Source organism: Pan troglodytes, chromosome 10 (assembly GCF_028858775.2).
Source record: "Pan troglodytes isolate AG18354 chromosome 10, NHGRI_mPanTro3-v2.0_pri, whole genome shotgun sequence".
NCBI lineage: Eukaryota > Metazoa > Chordata > Mammalia > Primates > Hominidae > Pan > Pan troglodytes.
Genome location: NC_072408.2, coordinates 26569500 through 26589326, shown reverse-complemented (window position 1 = coordinate 26589326; position 19827 = coordinate 26569500). Strand labels below are relative to the sequence as shown.

Below are 19827 nucleotides of genomic sequence, written 5' to 3'. Positions count from 1 at the left end.
TGGCTCACGCCTACAATCCCAGCAACTTGGGAGGCTGGAGCGGGAGGATTTCTAGAAGCTGGAAGTTCAAGAGCAACCTGGGCAACATAGCAAGACCCTGTCTCTTAAAAAAAAAAAAATTAGCTGGGCATGTTGGTACGTGCCTGTAATCCCAGCTACACAGGAGGCTAAGGTGAGGATTGCTAGAAGTCCAAGGCTGCAGTGAGCTATGATTGTGCCACTGCACTCCAGCCTGGATGACGGAGCAAGATTCTATCTCATGAAGAAAAAAAAAAAAATCTTGAGAACCACCAAAGCTTGAGCACCTCCCTAAAACAGATCAAAAGAATATGTTTCTAAACGGGAATACTTTTATTTTATTCTGAGGTTAACTGCTGAATTTGAAATTCAGTCTGAGGTCAAATGGATAGGGGCAAGCCTTATCGGCAGTCTTCTTTTCAGTTCTGTGAGCAAATTCATTTGTGTTGTAGCTCCTCCTTGGTAACTTTGGGTCGTTCTCCCCCCTCCACCCACCTGCCGTATCTTTGGTGAGATCTAGCCTACTGAAATGTCCAACTTTATTTTTTTTAGTGTATGTGCCGCCAAAGCAAGCACTGAAATGTCTAACTTTAAAGGAAGGTAGAGGACAAGGACTTGAAGGATTGAGAGTATATAACCTGAAATCAAGCATAATTTATTGACATTCAAAAAAACTAAAATCTACAAATTTCAGTATTTTCTATGAATACATCACTGAGTAAAAAGGCTACGGCTCTGCTGCACTGGTGTTTCTACCACCCTAACTTAAGCCTTCACATCTTCATTCACATAAAATCATGCTTGCAAATCGTATACCTTATACCTTAACCAATTAAAGACCTTTCCCCACAATTACTTTGTGAATCCTCCCTTCACTTACGGGTCTAGCCAAGTGTGTGTGTGTGGTAACAATTAAAAGTTGACATAAAACAGTATTAAGAGTTCAGTGTGAGGTTCTGGTCACTTTTGCATTTGTGACAGGAAATGAAAACAATTAAAGTCAATAAACAATGTTGTCTTCCAAATAAAACGTCCTTACTACTAATCCCTGTTCCTAAATCAGTAGAACTAATGTGGTCAGCGCAGGTGCTCACATCTGTTAATCCCAGCACTTTGAGAGGCAGAGGCGGCGAACGGCTTGAGCTCAGGAGTTGGAGATCAGCCTGGCAACATGGCGAGACCCCGTCTCTATTTTTAAAAAAGAACAAACTAAGGTACACATGGAGACATGGAGACTGTCCACATCTCCAAATCAGATTTGCAGAACCAAGCAGCCAAAACAGAATAAAGACATAAACTGGGGGCCAGGCATGGTGGATCAAGCCTGTAATCCCAGCACTTTGGGAGGCCGAGGGGGGGAGAATCACTTGAGCCGTGGAGGTGGAGTTTGCAGTGAGCTCTGATCCCGCCTCCACCGCACTCCAGCCCGGGTGACAGAGCAATACTCTGTCTCAAAAAACAAAGAAAGAAAGAAACTGGATGCTAAAACTGACATAAACATGTATCATCCACAAACACCCACTTCAAATTTAAATTCATTTGTCCGGGTGCGGTGGCTCACGCTTATAATCCCAGCACTTTGGGAGGCCAAGGCGGGTGGATCACCTGAGGTCGGGAGTTTGAGACCAGCCTAGCCAACATGGCAAAACCCCGTCTCTAATAAAAACACAAAAATTAGCCAGGCGTGGTGTCGCGTGCCTGTAATCCCAGCTACACAGGAGGCTGAGGCAGGAGAATCGTTTGAACCCAGGAAGCGGAGGCTACAGTGAGCTGAGCTCAATCGAGCCACTGCACTCCAGCCTGAGCAAAAGAGCAAGACTCCTTCTCAAAAAAAAAAAAAAGTATATAGGTCAGGCACAGTGGTTCATGCCTATAATCCCAACATGTTGAGAGGCCAAGGTGAGAGGACTGCTTGAGGCCAAGAGATCGAGACCAGCCTGGGCAACATGACAAGACCCCATCTCTACAAAAAAACTTTTAAGAAAGAACGTAAGTCTGCCGGGCACGGTGGCTCACGCCTGTAATCCCAGCACTTTGGGAGGCTGAGGCGGGTGGATCACGAGGTCAGGAGATCGAGACCATCCTGGCTAACACAGTGAAACTCCATCTCTACTAAAAATACAAAACAATTATCCGGGCCTGGTGGCAGGCACCCGTGGTCCCAGCTACTCGGGAGGCTGAGGCAGGAGAATGGCGTGAACCTGGGAGGCGGAGCTTGCAATGAGCCGAGATCATGCTACTACTGCATTCCAGCTTGGGCGACAAAGCGAGACTCCGTCTCAAAAAAAAAAAAAAAAAAAAAAAAAAAAGAACATAAGTCTATATAGTTTTTCACAGGCCTATTTATCAAACTAGGTAAACATTACAATGATACAAAGGAAATCCTAATCTAATCATATTAACAGGTAAACTATCATTCAGCTAACAGGTGATATTCCTTTCATCTATAAAACTGCCACTTATACTAGAAAGATTACACTATGTCTCTCCCGCCCTTATAATCAATTTCTTAAAGGGTAAAATTCAAAACATTGCAAAAGCATTTAAGAATCCCCTATATCTTAAGAACTCTGAAGTTGTACACCTAATGCACAACTCTAAGAGTAAAAATTCTTTACTTGAGTTACCATTTCTCGTCTCCATTCATTGAAACAGATTATAATTATTTGCCCTAATATTTAGTCTAGGCTTGACAAAGGGATTAAAAGTTAAAACAACCAAATGAAACAGGTACTTCAAGAAAACCATTAACAACAACAAAAAAAGAAAAAGAAAACCATTAACAACCTTGCTTGTTACAGGTTATGACTATTAAGGGAAAAAAAGCAATTATGTAACCTACTATATAAAATAGCAAAAGGCACTCTAAATCTTGTTTCTACTTTTTATATTAACAGCTAACACAGCATTTGCTATATATCCTGCATTGTTCTATGTGCTTGTGTGAGATCGTATTTTTTTAAAGATGGCCACTTTTGGCCAGGAGCAGTTGCTCTTGCCTGTAATCCCAGCACTTTGGGAGGTCGAGGCAGACACATCACTTGAATCCAGGAGTTCAAGACCAACCTGTGTAATATGGTGACACTCCATCTCAATAAAAATAAAAATCCCAGCACTTTGGGAGGCTGAGGTGGGCAGATCACTTGAGGACAGGAGTTCGAGACCAGCCTGGCCAACATGGTGAAACCCTACCTCTACTAAAAATACAAAAATTAGCTGGGTGTGGGGGCGCATGCCTGTAATCCCAGCTACTTAGGAGGCTGAGGCAGGAGGATCGCTTAAACCCGAGAGGCAGAGGTGCAGTGAAGCAAGATTGTGCCACTGCACTCCCGTCTGGGTGACAGCAAGAATCCATCTCAAAAATAAATAAATAAAAATAAAACAAAAGATGGCCACTTTAATGCCAGGTGCAGTGATGCACAACTGTAGTCCCAGCTACTCAGGAGGCTAAGGTGGTAGGATGGCTTGAGTATCAGAGCTCAACATTGCAGTATGCCATGACTGTGCCTGTGAATAGCCACTGTACTCCAGCCTGGGCAACCCAGCAAGCGAGACCTTGTCTCTTAAAAAAAAAAAAAAAAAAAAAAATTAAAAGATGGTCACTTTTGAAAGACCCCATCCTTAACTCCTCTTATTATACAGCACTAATAGGTGTGGTCTGTATTACCTCCCCTTGAATCTGATCAGGCCTGAGACTACTGCAGAAGTGATGATGCCAGACTTCCAAGGCTAAGTCATAAAAGGGAACACAGTTTCAGCCTGGCTCGCTCTTGGAACACTCAGCTTGGGAGTCCTCAACCACCATTTAAGAAATCTGGCTCCCTTGAAGCCACAAAGTGGAAGAGATCCCGTGAAGAACATACACAGAGCTAGAGAGGGATGCCTGAGAAGCCCCAGCTGTTCTGACCCCCAGCTGTTTTGAGTCTTCCCAGCCCAGGCACCAGACATGTGACAGATACATGACATGAGTCAGTGGGCATTCTGATTCCAGTCCCCAGTCTTTAAGCTGCTTCCACGAGCTGATACCAAGGAGAGCAGAAATGAGCTGACCCTGCAGAACCCGGCCCAAATCATAGATTCATAAGTAAAATAAATGCTGTAGTTTTAAACTACTAAATGTTGGAAAAGGGCTGTCATGCAGCCATAATAACTGGAACAATGTTTGATGTGTATTAACTCTGTAATGCTTACAACTCTAATAAACCGTTATTCGTATCCTTTTCTTTCAGATAAATTAAGATTTGCCCATAGTCAAACAAGTGCAAAACAGTAATGCCAAAAAAAACTGTCATACTACTATACATTCAAAGGAGAAACTTGAATGAATTACTGATTTAAGAAATAATTGAAATACAGCCTATAGTATACATCAAAATGGCACTAATACTCCTTTAGTGCAACTTAAAAAAAAAAAATGACCCTTTTTTTTTTTGAGACAATGTCTCACTCTTGTCACTCAGGCAGGAGTACAGTGGCACAATCATAGTTCATTGCAGCCTCAACTTCCCAGATTCAAACGATCTTCCCATCTCAGCCTCCTGAGTAGCTGGGACTACAAGTATGCACCACCACTACATCTGGCTTTTTTTTTCTTTTTTTTTTTTTTTTTGGTAGAGATGGGATCTCATTTTGTTGCTTAGGCTGGTCTCAAACTCCTGGGTTGAAGCTATCCTCCCTCCTCAGCCTCCCAAAGTGCTGAGATTACAGGCATGAGTCACCGTGCCAGGCTGACATTTTCATCTAGTATGCAAAACTTTTATCTAGTGTAGCACACAAGCAAAAGTTCTTTGGTTTTGTACATTCATAGTGCATAACACAAAAGAGATATTTAACATCTACATAAAATTTGACCCATTCAGGCAGATAGTTTTACTAACAATATAAACTATTAAATTCGATTCCTACAAGTCAATTAGCTTCATAAAAATTCAAGGTCAGTCATAGAAAGCAACACTGAGGGTAGAAAGAAATTGTCCCAAATTTAGAACTTAGGCCACTGAAACAGATTTGAGCCTAACAATGACAACATCAAATCCAACTCCAAACATTCCTTCCCAGGGCAATGGGGTGGTCACTTTTTCTACTTACGAAGGACAAAGAGCAAATTATAAAACTGGTCTTAAACAGGATTAAGGAATTTAGACACATCAGATTCTGTAAGGCTACCTGATTTTGCTTTCAAAACTGCGGTGGTGCTGTAGGCTTTTTGGTCTATAAACTCAATTAGGAAAAAAAAGTAAAGACAAGTGCCTATTTTATTACATGTGTGTGTTATAAATAAGTCAAATTTCCCTAAGGCCCTTCTTATTCATCTAAGGTGGAAGGAATTCTGCTCCCATATGATCCAGTTCATTTGTACTGTCACCTATAAACCTCTATTCAGAGTAAACTCCCAAACCTAGTTAGAGCCTTGCACATAGTAAATGCTCATCATTTTTAGCGAGAAACTTTAGGAGTATTTTTTAAGGCAAGTAAAATATATGGCTTTGTCACACTAAAATAATTCAAAAAAAATTAACTGGAAGCACACTAAAAATCATTAGCCAAAACCAAGATATTACCACTATTACTAACAAGCTATTACCACTGCAATTTAAAAAGCTAAAATGAATTTTTATCATCAAGAAAAAGACTACTTTCCATCCCCACAATTATTTCTCTGGTTAAAGACAAACGATTTTCTTTCCTGAAGACCCAGCAGCATTCACTAAATTGGCCAAAAGGGACTTTATGCAACAATGATGAAATATAGTCTATGGAAAACAGGTAGGCTACATTCTTTTATCACCACTATGCACTGAGCACATTACTTTAAATTTCTCATATCAAATCTATCACCCTTTAAGATTACTTCACCCACATTTTTCATCCAGCTTAAAATATCAGCCAGCAATTGATATCTTCACAAACACTAGAAACATTCCACTTCAACACAATTAACACTAAGGAAGTTATCTTTACCTTTTCACAAACATTTCCAGAGAAATGTATATATACAAAGATGGTATATTTAAAAAAAAAAATCCACTATGAAGAACAACACCCATTTAATAAAGAAGCAATTACATCTGAAGGTTTAATTAGTATTAAATCATAAAAAGATCTTTCCTAAGGAAATTTTGAGGAAAAATATCAGATGATTTCAGTATGCATTTCTGACAAGAATGACTACTGTCATTCTTGACTCAACACCTCAAAACACATGTTGAAATAACAATTTCCAAGATTAATTTAAAACACTAAAAAATCTATTGCCAATTCATCTACTCTTTGTACTTTAAAAAATATTTATGAAAAGTAATGATGGCCAGGTGTGGTGGCTCACACCTGTAATCCCTGCACTTTGGGAGGCCAAGGTGGGAGGACTGCTTGAGCTCAGGGGTTCGAGACCAGCCTGGACAACACACGGAGACCCCATCTCTACAAAAAATGAAAAAATCAGCTGGGCATGGTAGTGCATGCCTGTAGCTCCAGCTATTTGGAAGGCTGAGGCAGGACAGTCACTTGGGTCCAGGAGTTTGAGGCTGCAGTGAGCTGTGACAGTACCACTGCACTCCAGCCTGAGTGACAGAGCAAGACCCTGTCTCGAAGTACAAACAAAACAAAAAAAACTGTTCTCTTTTTCTTTAATCAGCCACACTAATGAAACTGAGAAAGAAATATGCAATCAGGTATTTCCACATTAAGTTGAATTCAACCAATTACTGAGAATGAATACAGACTACGACATACTAAGTGAGTGCAGAAGGCAAGTTCTGCAAGTATAAATGAGACCTGATCTTTACTTTTTTTTTTTTTGAGATGGAGTCTTGCTCTGTTGCCCAGGCTGGAGCACAATGGCACGATCTCAGATCACTGCAACCTCCACCTCCCGGGTTCAAGCTATTCTCCTGCCTCAGCCTCCCAAGTAGCTGGGATTACAGGCATGCGCCTAATTTTTGTATTTTTACTACGGGTGTGAGCCACCATGTCCGGCCTGATCTTTACTTTTAAAATGTTATAGCCTAGAGGAAATAAACACAAATGGATATTTCAATACAACATCATAAATATGAAGTAGAAATATGATGACTTCTGGCCAGGCACGGTGGCTCACGCCTGTAATCCCAGCACTTTGGGAGGTCAAGGAGAGAGAATCACTGGAGCCCAAGAGTTGAAAACCAGTCTCGGCAACATAGCAAGACCTAGTCTCTATTTTCAAAAATAAAAAAATGTTTTAAAAAGAAATATGGTGATTTTTAAACCCAAAAGAACCTACCTAAGATATCCTTGAGATCCTGGATATAACAAAGCCACACACGGCAATATTCCGAGTTTGTCTAAAGAAGATAATCCATTATCTATTTATTTAACTGTATTTAAAGTACTTGCCAACTCTACAGCAGCACCCTCGCATTTGAGCTCCAAATTACTTTATACTGTTTTGTCAAAAACCCTCATTTTTAAGAAAAAGAATCAATCTGAGCTTCACAGAAATAAACAATTCGCCACATTTCCTGACGGCGATAAAGTCAAGACTACAATACTGATCGCTTATCCTCAGCTGGAGTGTTCTTTCCACTGCACCATCTCTGCATGAGAAATGGGGATATAAATGACTCTACGAAGTAAATACATAACCCCTTTGCATGTCATCTCACTCAATCCTAACACTGCTCCTATTTTACAGATAAGGAAGCAACTTCTGAGAAGTTAGATTACGTACATGCTCTTTCACTACTCAATGTTCCTTTAGTTATTCTAGTGACAGTTGTGTCTGGAAAAACAATGCAAACTCTTGTTCAAATTAAATCCTCAAGAAAACGTATTCAGAAACAATGTTTACGTAGCCAGGTGCTACAGATAAAGTGCCAATCAAGACAGACATGGTTTTTCTTCTCAGGGAGCACACAACCCAGCAGTGGAGATAAATGGTAAACAATTATCCATATTGGGGTGAGGGCAAGAAAGAACTCGGAATGCTGACAATATGTCTAACAAGGAACCAGCCTGTTCAACCTAAGACTTGAATGTGAACTAGGGAATTATACAGACAGAAAGTGAAGAGAATAAAAAGAATTTGATTCACAAACCTATACTGAGAGACGTACACACTTGTGTTGGCATGAAAGGCCTCACTTGCACCATTAATTCTTACTTCCCAGGTCCAGTGGCGCATCCTTAGATGTTAGCAGGAAGTCTCCTGAACATGCTACGCTCATTCCTGCCTACATGTTTCAGTTAGGCTTTCTAGAATTCTCTCTTCATCATTTACGCAAGCCTAAAATCTGTCCCCCTTCCCACACAAAATCTTTAGTCACTGACTATACAACACGTTCCAACTCTAATTTTTTTTTTTTTTTTTTTTTTTTGTGAGAGTCTTGCTCTGTCACTCAGGTTTGACTACAGTGGCACAATCACAGCTCACTGCAGCCTCAGACTCCTGGATCCAAGTGATCCTCCTGCCTCAGCCTTTCAAGTAGCTAGGAATTGAGGCATGTGCCACCACATCTGGCTAATTTTTTCATTTTTTGTAGATGAGATCTTTTTTTTTTTTTTTTTGGAAACGGAGTCTCGCTGCCGCCCAGGCTGGAGTGCAGTGGCGCAAACTCTGCTCACTCCAAGCTCTGCCTCCTGGGTTCACGCCATTCTCCTGCCTCAGTCTCCCAAGTAGCTGGGACTACAGGTGCCCGCCACCACGCCCAGCTAATTTTTTTCTGTATTTTTAGTAGAGACGGGGTTTCACCGTGTTAGCCAGGATGGTCTTGATCTCCTGACCTTGTGATCCACCTGCTTCAGCCTCCAAAAGTGCTGGGATTACAGGCGTGAGCTACCGTGCCCCGCCTGTAGATGGGATCTTGTTACACTGTCCTGGCTGGTCTCGAACCCCTAGGCTCAGGGGATCCTCCCACCTTGGCCTTCCAAAGTGCAGGGATGACAGGTGTGAGTAACCATACCTGCCTCCAGTTCTAATTTGAATGCACCATGTCGCAATTTACAGAAAAAACAGAATACAATAATCTCTTTAGCCTGCTCTTTAAAAACAAAGTATCTGAGGAGATACCGTCATGTTTCTTATCAATAAATGGGGCGCAATGGGTCTTAGTTTTTAAGACCAATATAATTACTACTTTCACAAATGCAAACTATTCATCGCAAAAATAAATTAATCATAGGTTAGACCACTGCCATGCATAGCCATTACTAGAAAACTTATTCCAAAACTTTTTACCAATAGATAACTGGCATGCTTGCTTCGGCAACATATATGATAAACTTGGAACAATACAGAGAAAATGAGCATGGCCCCTGCACAAGGATGACATGCAAATTCATGAAGCATTCCATTTCTTTTCTAATTGTTTTTAATATGTATGTGCAGCTAGTTATCGTCCAAAAAAAAGAAAACTAGTTATATTTTTTTATAACTAGCTGCACGTACATATTAAAAACAATTTAAAATGAAAGGTTTCATATGAAGGCTTTTAGGCCCACCACAGAACAGTCATAGAAAACTGATTAAAATGTACATGCTGTAATCAAATATTTTAGTCTACCATATCCTTTTGCAAATTTCTGCAACACTCATTTGCAGACTCTTGTCATACATCTAACACCTGATTGATACAGTACTTTTGGGCATTCCAGATCGTACAGCACTTCACAATAACAGACGTTACTAGCTATTATCAATTCATTTGTGCAGTGATTCTCTCTGCCACTCATGAGGTAAGGGTTTTGTTTTATACCCTGCTGTATCCCCAGCATTTAGAAGAGTACCTGGCATGAGGCCGGGCACGGTGGCTCATGCCCGTAATCCCGGCACTTTGGGAGGCCGAGGCAAGCGGATCATTTGAGGTCAAGAGTTTGAGACCAGCCTGGCCAACATGGTGCAACCCTCTCTACTAAAAATACAAAAAAAAAAAAAAAGAAAGAAAATGAGCAGGGCATGGTGGCATGCGCCTGTAATCCCAGATACTCAGGAGGCTGAGGCAGGAGAATTGCTTGAACCCGGGAGGCAGAGGCTGCCATGAGCCAAGATCGCACCACTGCACTCCAGCCTGGGTGACAGAGTGAGACCCTATATCAAAAAAAAAGCACCTGTCACATAACATGGATTCTATATACATCTGTAGAATATACCCATCACATAGTAAACACTTAATAAACGTGTACCAAATACTCTACAATTCACATTGCAATCTTACAGGATAGGAACCATTATTGTCCCCCTTTCATAGACAAGAGACCTGAAGTAGTAAGACGTTAAATAAATACTACTGTTGGGCCAGGTGCCTGTGGTCCCAGCTACACAGGAGGCAGAGGCTGCAGTGAGCTGAGATCGCGCCACTGCACTCCAGCCTGCGTGACAGAGCAAGACTCTGTCTCAAAATAAATCCATAAATGCATACATACATACTACTGTTGGTATTCTCAATTTAATGCTAGTAATTAATGGAGTATTCACCACACCCAAGATATTATGTTAGGTACTTACAAAGATCCTAAAAAAGCAAAAATGTCCCTGCCCTCCAAAATCCCATTCTACAACAGAAAAGATGCACGCATTCAAGCAACGTGGATGGATTCCTCCAAACAGTTCACAGCGCTCTTTAACAGAAATTATTTCACTTGAACCACAAAACAACACTTCAGAGTAATACCTGTTTTGTAGTTGAGGAACTAAAGTTCAAAGATATACTACTCAAAAATTGAAATATAGGTAGTAATATTAAGATTTAGGCCAGGTCTGGTGGTTCATGCTCAGGCTAGTCTCCTGACCTCATGTGATCTGCCCTCCTCGGCCTCCCAAAGTGCTGGAATCACAGGTGTGGGCCACATGCCTGGCCAAGAGTACTTTCATATATTAACTGATTCAATAGCTAGTACTAATTTGTTAACTAACTCCACGGGCATTTTAAATATTAAAATTCCATTTAAAAGCTAATTTACTACTTGAACCTGAGACTGTCTTCTATTTTCTCGGCATTAACTTTTTTAGCATAAATACACGTTCAGTAACAAGTGCTGACATTTGATCACTTTTTGGATGACTCATTCATTCAACTATATTTTAAACTATTTTTACATGATACTGTGTTGGAAGAATGAAAATAAAATTATGTTTAAAATTTTTTTTATTTTTTTTTGAAGTTACCATAGCCTCTGAAATTAACCTAAGAGCGTAACTTTTTTAAAAAGTACTTCAGCTTCACTGAAGAGAAAAAAAGTTCAGAGTGAAAAAAAGCTAGTTTTTAGTGGTTTCACATAGCTAAATACTTCTCCCTACTATCTTTATAACCAAAATACTTCTCCCTACTATCTTTATAACCAAAGTAAAAATAAAATTACATATAAATTTCAAGATTTTCTAAATTTACTAAAATAAACACGCTATAAACTTACACTGGTTTTGAAAAACTTTCTTCTGGGGGGAAAAAAATCAACTTTTTGTACCAAGTGGTATTTAATCATTTCATAAATTACTCACTTTTTACCACAAAACCTTCCAATACCATAAATGACATCTCAGGTCGTAACCTCTAATATCTATGTCTTTATATTTAATTATCTTTTTTTGAGATGGAGTCTTGCTCTGTCGCCCACGCTGGAGTGCAGTGGTGCAATCTCAGCTCACTGTAACCTCCGCCTCCCAGGTTCAAGCCATTCTCCTGCCCCAGCCTCCTGAGTAGCTGGGATTACATGCCTGCACCACCATGCCTGGCTCATTTTTTTGTATTTTTAGTAGAGATGGGGTTTCACCATGTTGTCCAGGCTGGTCTTGGAATTCCTTGACCTCAAATGATCCGCCCGACTCGGCCTCCCAAAGCGCTGGGATTACAGGGGTGAGCCACCATGCCCGGCCTAATTATCTTTTTAAAAGTAGCACTTAAGATATTTAACGTGGCCTGCGGTGGCGGCTCACTCCTGTAATCCCAGCACTTTGGAAGACCCAGGTGGGAGGATCATCTGAGGTCAAGGAATTTCAAGACCAGCCTGGACAACATGGTGAAATCGCATCTCTACTAAAAACAAAAATTAGCCAGGGGTGGTGGCACTCACCTGTAATCCCAGTTACTCAGGAGGCTGAGGAAGGAGAATCGCTTGAACCCACGAGGCAGAGGTTGCAGTGAGCCGAGATCGCACCACTGCACTCCAGCCTGGGCGACAGAGTGAGACTCGTCTCAAAAAAAAAAAAGAAAAAGATATTTAACAAAGATGTTCAACAAATTCTAGAGCATATCAGATAAACTAAAAAGTACAACGTAACCAAAACGATGGGAAAGGTAAATGGGCATTATAATAGAATCTTTGTAACAGGAATGCCTAAAAATGTTATAGAGCACTTTAAAACTAAGATTATCCTTCCACTGGTTACAAAAATGAAGTTTTCTTACCATGAAATCAACCTATAAAATCCACAGATTGATGTAATCTACAGTAATTTATAAGAATTAGGGATCCTTTCCAAACTCAAAATAACTGGGAGAAAAATCTCAAAGGCAACAAGAAGATGTTTCAGAATTAAGATTATTAAGACCCCAAGCCAGTTTCACTAATAAGCCTTCTTCATACAAGTGACAAATCTATTACCCTGAAATGGTGACATTAAAAACAGTATTTTGTAGTCTCTAAAAGTAAGCATTAAGAAAACCAAGTTTGCTTGGTTATCAAGTTTTAACTGTAGTTGGATTTGTGACACCCGTATTTTACTTCTTATTCTGAAATAAGATGTAAAAATTATATACTCAAGTAAATATCTCATTAATGTCAAATAAAAGCCACAACTCCACTTCCTAAATGTACTTAACCAATAATTCATTTGTCTCCTGAAGTGATGTAGTAAATGGACACTAACTAAAAACAAAACTCTGACACATATCACTTGGTTTTTTTTGAGACGGAGTCTCGCTCTGTCGCCCAGGCTGGAGTGCAGTGGCACCATCTCAGCTCACTGCAACCTCTGCCTCCCGGGTTCAAGCGATTCTCCTGCCTCAGCCTCCCGAGTAGCTGGGAACACAGGCGCGCGCCACCACTCTTGGGTAATTTTTGTATTTTTAATGTAGATAAGGTTTCACTATGTTGGCCAGGCTGATCTCAAACTCCCAACTCAGGTGATCCGCCCACCTCCGCCTCCCAAAGTGCTGGGGTTAACAGGCCTGAGCCACCGCGCCCGGCCTCAACTTAAAGGCGAATTATTCTAACTCTTCAGTGGAAATAATAGGAGACTTGAGAACCTTTGCTCATATCCAGCCCACCATTTCCATGCTGTATTTACTGTCCTGAGTAAGATACTCAACTTGCTTCTTCATCTGTTAAACAGAAGTCAAAATAATACCTATCTTGCACCATAGTTGTGGGAATGAAATGGAAGACATCTAATTTGTACAGTGGTAGGCAAGCATAATACGTGTATACTGAGTAAATGAAAAACGCTGATTTTATAAACTAATGTCAACTTTCAGATATGTAATGGTATTAGAGGAGAATAAAATGGTAAAAACAGCACTTGCTTCACTGTGCAGTTTACATCAATTTTTAATTTTCTTGAAGACATTCTCCTTCCTACCCACGCCTACACAGTTCAACACAGTTTTTCTAAGGTTTATACAGTCTACTTTACCCGAAGATATTTTCTTAACTAGACGTTAATGTCAAACAGAATCTAATGCCAGATTTTCAAAATATCCAGGACTCTGTATTACTTGTAGCATTAAATACTAAGGTGTTCGTTTTTAATCAATTAATCAGAATTCCTAGAACTTTAGAATATTAAACTCTTAAATGAAAATCACTATCGACCACTAAAATTTCCATTGCTATACTTTTCTGGAGAGCATGTTTAAAAAAAAAATGTGATTGTCAAAACATAGGCAGATGGTCAAAATAAACGCTAATATACTTTAGAAGTGGCATAATATGCATGATTCTCGTTTTTTTAAAAGTACATTAAAAACCAACTAACCCAAACAGATCAAAAGTAATGATAAGACAATTGAAACATACACTATCACACTTTTTAAATGTTCTAAAAAAATGCGCATTTTTGTCACTCTCCAATTATTTCTAACAAGCTTTAGTAAGAAAAATAATACTCATTCCTTCCGAGACCTCTCCAATGCATGACTTTAAATATTATCATTTAAAATCATGACTCTCATGTTGAAACATTACTATAAAGCCGCAAACTACGTTGTACCTTCAAGACTGTATTTTGTTACGATTCCAACTCTATGATTCCGCAAAGTTATCTTAAAAGGCCATCAATTCACTGTTCTTTTCCACAACCATTTATACGTGTTTAAAACTTTTTCCCAGATATGCTCCCAAAACAAATAGAAAAGATTGTTAAAATCACGTTGGAGACCACATGACTGACTACAAATCAGGGATTTGGGAGGCAATGATTTAATATAAAAAACAGTCCTTTTTTTGTTTAAGTAGAGAAAAGTGATAGCTGGGGTCTCTCCCATGGACAAGGAAGTTCTGTTAAATCCAGGCGAGACCAGCCATATTGGAAACACTTGTCAATTGTAGTTCTGACAAGTGTTCCCGAACACGGTTGGAAGAAGCTAACCTTGAGTACCGACGTGTGTACATCAAGGCCCTCTTCTGCTCCGCCAGAGGATCTGGGCCCGTTTGGGGACTGTTTCCGAGTTAGAGCCGTCCTGAGGTCCGTGAGGAGCGAAGCGCCGAGGGGAAAGAGGGCGGGGAAAGGAGAGTTGGGGGGGAACGGTTTGAGAGTTGGAAGCCGCGATGCGCTGCGAGAGGGGCGCGGCGGCGACGGCGAGAGATTTCCGAGTTGAGAGTCTGGGGGAGGGGCCGAGGATTCGGGGAGCAGGGGGATCGCGGCAAAACGTCGCCTTGGTCCCCCTCTGAGGGGCCCGGGAGTTCAAGAGGAAGGGAAGGGGAAACGCTTCAGAGCACTGACCTGTCCTCCGAGTCCATGCGGCTCAGGGGTTCCCCATCCGACGACATCTCCAAGCTGCCTCGCCGGCCCCCGGAGGTCGCGCTGCTTCCGCCTCCCCCAGTCCCGTAGCCCTCGTCGCCGCCGCTTGAGACTACGCTGCTGCTACTGCTGCCGCCCCCGCCGCCGCCCTGGCTGCCCCGCGGTCCCTTGGGCTCCTCCAGGCCCTCCTTGCCGTCCCCATCCCCGCTGCTGCTGCTGGCGGCGCCAGGGCTCAACGAGCGGGTCTCGTCGCTGCTGCTCCCGCCGCTGCTGCCCACCAGGCTCTCGGCGCTACTCTCCTCCTCACCCCCGCCGCTGCTGCTGCTCTCATCTTCCTCCTCCTCGTCGTCCTCCTCCTCGTCTTCGTCCTCCCCGGCCTGGCTGGCGCTCTCGGGGCTCGGCTCCGACATCGTCTCTGCCTCGCCGCCCCCCACTCCTCCGCCGCCGCCTCCGCCGCCCCCACCGCTGCCGCCGTTCAGCAGCAGCGCCGCCACCGCCTCGGCCTCCGCCTCCTCTTCCTCCTCTTCCTCTTCCTCCTCCTCCTCGGTGGGCTCAGCCCGGCCCCGCGCCGCCGAACCCGGGCTGCCGGGGGGCAGAGGACTCAGGCGGGAGAGCTCCTCCAGGTCGGCCATGTCGGTGATAGCGGCGGCCATGGCGGCGCCTGCTCCTCCTCCTCCTCCTCCCCGCCGCCGCCTCCCTCTCTCGACTCTCTCTCCCTCGCCCCCCTCCCAAACGCCCAAAACTCCGCCGACGCCGCTGCAGAGCAGGAGGAGGGCCCGCGAGCTGCGTCAGCCTGCACACGCGCTACGGAGCCCGCGCGGGGACAGGCGCGCGACTACGCGCACTCACACGGAGACTGCTGCGCGCCTGCGCGGCGGCACGAGGCGGCACCTCCCCCGGCTGCGGGTTCTGCGCCCCCGCCCCCGCCCGCCGCCCGCCCCGCTGCCCCGCGCCCTCCCCCGCCCCCGCCCCGGCGCCGGCAAGTGCTCAGCGTTTCCTCGGGGCCTTCCCACGCCCTGCCGGGCTTCGAAGCCCAGGGACACGCGGACTGAAAACTCCAACGCTGGCCGGGGATTTTAGCAGCCTTCCGAGTTCTCACGATAAACTCATTCATTCCGGGGGTGTTTGAGGAGTGTCCCCTCTGTACAGGAGCTGAGCCAGGAATAGAATGAGCCTACAGTCTACGAAGAGAGCCGTTTAAAATGGGCAAAAATTAAAACACTACGGTGTAAGGTACTAAATTTTTATGCGCAACACAGGGCGACAGGTTTTAATACACCCTATGTTTGAATACCCCTGGAGATGTTGACATCCTGAACCCAGAGCAAACATCTTGGTTCAAGGTCCTCAAACTTTTTACTTCATGAGCCTTCTAAAACAATTTCGTAAAGCTGTGTATGTTCTTATACAGTTTAGAATGACAGCTACATTTTTCCGGCTTATAAATATTTCATCTGTCGCATTGTTTAAATACTGTATAGCCAATGGATTCTAAATACCATAGGGATTTAACACCCACTAATATCCATTTTTTTAAAATATAGTTTGGAAAATACAATTTCCACATATTGTTTTCTGGAACTCATATTGACGTTGCATATCTCCTCTAGAATTTTATCCTAGTAATATATTTTATATTTGAACTATTTTGATCGTCTTATTTGTAATAAAAATGTGAACATAAATTGAAGTATCTGGGTTGTTTTTTATATTTTCTGTGATCATAAAGCTCTTAGTTCAACCGATCAAAACAAATCTATTTCAAATGTTTGTAAGTACTAAACACAAAAGCAAAATTTTATTGGCAATGCATCTTGCAGAAATGAACTTGGGTGGACTTTTTTCTAATATACATTATGACCTTCAGTGGATGGATTTTTTTGAGAAATAGTTCAGCATCAGTTCTATTCCAGGTTTTCAATTCCATGGATATAAGTGTTGAGAAAACTTGTTCGCATAAAAAAAGCAGATGAGAATGAATGGAGTTTTGTTATAGTAATGCCACACAATTCTTTGAATGCCTTTCGCATTATATGCCCAAAAATCGCATAAAGATCTAACAAAGAAAAAATACTTTTAATGATCTGTCAGCTGACAACTCTGATTAGGTTCTCTTTCAACTTGTTGAAAGCAAGCAACTGAAAACCACCTGACTTGTGAAAGGATGTGTTACCCCATTCTTATTCACCAGTCAATTGTGCCTTTCTTTGGTGTCCTGGAGGTTTTTGCATACCCGGGTATTGCACCTTACTAAGATTTAGCATGAGGAAGAATTATGCCTTTCTTTTGTAAAGTAGGGAAGAGGTCATTGGAAGAAAGGAGACTGGAAAAGAGCCCACATTACACCCTGACCCAAGGACACATTTTCAGGCCAATTTTAGGGATGCTTCTACTCAAGGAAAATGAGGATAGAACTGACTGCCTGAAAACAGAGCCTCCATGCTCATTTCCCATTTGGGAAAGTCGTCATATACCATGAGTACCCAGTATTACATCCTCTGCCTTAGGCCTTTGGACAGCTGTTATATAAAATGTTGCCTCTAAGGGAATGCAAAAATAATAACATGGGACATCATTTACAGATACCTTCAGAGGCACATACAATGTAAGGTATTAACTTCCAACATTTTAAACCTCAAAGGCAATCTTAGATAAGGAATGTATTAAAGTGAAATACACTGTAAACTGTAAATTAAAAACTATCAGAAGGCCGGCAGGGTGGCTTATACCTGTAATCCCAGCACTTTGGGAGGCCAAAGTAGGAGGCTCACTTGAGCCCAGGAGTTTGAGACCAGCCTGGGTAAAATAGCGAGACCCTGTCTCTACGGCACACCTGTAGTCCCAGCTACTCAGGAGGCTGAAGTGGGAGGTTCACTTGAGCCCTGGAGGTTGAGGCTGCAGTGAGCCATGATCATGCCACTGCACTCCATACCTTTCCTCACCCATCATAAGGGTCATGGCCAACACTTCTACAACAAAAGACAGGTTAACAAGAGAAAAGTGTAACAAATTAATTTAATGTAAGTCTTATGTGACACAGGAGCCTTCAGAAGTAAAGACCCAGAGAAAGCTGTCCATTTGTATGCCTAGATTCAACAGAGTGGACATCCATGTAGAAATGTGATTGTACAAAAAGAGAATGAACTAATAGTAATAGACTGAGTGTGGAAACCCAGCAAGGCCTGTCCAGATTCGTCTTGACCTCTCTGTGTAGCATTCCTTCCACACCCAGGTATAGAGCAGACTTCTCTGGAATGAGAGTCTTCAAATGAGAAGGGAGAGAGTGACCCTTCTTGGTTTCATGGCTTACTTTGTGGGGAAAGGAGTTCTGGTTTATATGACTAGCTTAGGGTGAGTAACAGGGATAGGAGACAGCAGGACAGAAGTTCAGTGAGAGACTTTGCTTCTCAGGCTTTCCAATCTCCTTTAGTTCAAAGTACTCAGCATGGGGGCCAGGTGCAGTGGCTCACTCCTGTAATCCCAGCACTTTGGGAAACTGAAGCAGGGGGATCACTTGAGCCCAGGAGTTCGAGACCAGCCTGAGCAATGGGATGAAACTCCATCGCTACAAAACACTTTTTTTTGTTGTTGTTAACTAGCCAGGTGTGGTGGTGTGCACCTGTAGTCCCAGCTACTTGGGAGGCTGAGGTGGGAGGACAGCTTGAGCCAGGAGATTGAGGCTGCAGTGAACTGTGAGTGATCAAGAGCCATTGCACTCCAGTTTGGGCAATAGAGTAAGACCTTATCCCCCCCGAAAAAAAAAAGAAAAAAGAAAAGAAAACACAAAGTGTTACCAGAAAGGGGCCCCAATCCCGACCCCAGGAGAGGGTTCTTGGACCTCACACAAGAAAGAATTTGGGGTAAGTCCATACAGTAAAGTGAAAGCAAGTTTATTAAGAAAGTAAAGGAATAAAAGAATGGCTACTCCATAGACAGAGCAGCACTGAGGGCTTCTGGCTGGCCACTTTTATGGTCATCTCCTGATTATATGCTAAACAAGGGGTAGATTATTCATGAGTTTTCCAGGAAAAGGGTGGGCAGTTCCTGGAAATGAGGGTTTCTCCACTTTTTAGACGATAGGGTAACTTCCCGACCTTGGCATGGCATTTGTAAACTGTCAAGGCACTGGTGGGAGTTGTCTCTTAGCATGCTAATGTATTATAATTAGCGTATAATGAGTAGCTACGATGACCAGAGGTCACTTTCATCGCATCTTGGTTTTTGTGTGTTTTGGTCAACTTCTTTACCACATCCTTTTACCAGCAAGGTGTTTGTGACCTGTATCTTGTGCTGACCTGCTATCTTATCCTGACTTAGAATGCCTAACCTCCTGGGAATGCAGCCCAGTAGGTTTCAGCCTTATTTTACCCACCCCGTATTCAAGATGCGAGTCGCTGTGGTTCGAACACCTCTGACAAAAGTACTCAGCATGCCAAAGCACCATACTTTGGGGTATCATTTTCTGAGCCCCAACAAATGTATGTGCCAGACACTGTGTTAAGCCCTGGAGATTATGGTTCACGTTTGGCCGAGTTAATCAAGGAAAGCTTCATGAAAAATGTAGGATTTCGACAAAGTGTATAGTAAGACATATAATAACTATATCTGGTTTCATTAATTTGAGCTGGATTTTGAAGAGTGAACAGAATTCTGTGTTGGGGAACTCAAACTGAGAAGCAATATACGGAAAAGCATCAACATTTATTCATGACAAGGTTAACCATAAGAAATCATGGCAAGAAAGCTAAAAATAGTTAAATATTAGATTGAAGAAGGACATGAATAAAAAGTTGATGTTGGGGACCAGTCACAGTGGCTCATGCCTGTAATCCAGCACTGTGGAGGGCTGAGACAGACAAATCACTTGAGGTTACGAGTTC

General features: G+C 42.5%; 1 protein-coding gene and 1 non-coding gene across 7 annotated transcripts in view; one reads left to right on the top strand and one right to left on the bottom strand.

The window, feature by feature from the left end:
- AEBP2 (AE binding protein 2) overlaps positions 1 to 16633 on the bottom strand; it is a 114532-nt gene extending 97899 nt beyond the window's left edge. For 5 of the 6 annotated variants that reach the window (XM_054663096.2, XM_054663095.2, XM_054663094.2 and 2 more), the window contains exon 1: positions 14930 to 16633. In XM_054663096.2, coding sequence (XP_054519071.2) covers positions 14930 to 15600 — 671 coding nt within the window. In that variant the 5' untranslated portion in view covers positions 15601 to 16633. Of the gene's footprint in view, positions 1 to 14575; positions 14798 to 14929 lie in introns of those variants that run through there. The other variant, XM_009424936.4, reaches the window with a different exon arrangement.
- LOC112205209 (U6 spliceosomal RNA) lies at positions 9245 to 9351 on the top strand. Its single transcript, XR_002939046.1, has one exon. It is a non-coding gene; the product is annotated as a U6 spliceosomal RNA (small nuclear RNA).
- Positions 16634 to 19827: the final 3194 nt, after the last annotated feature.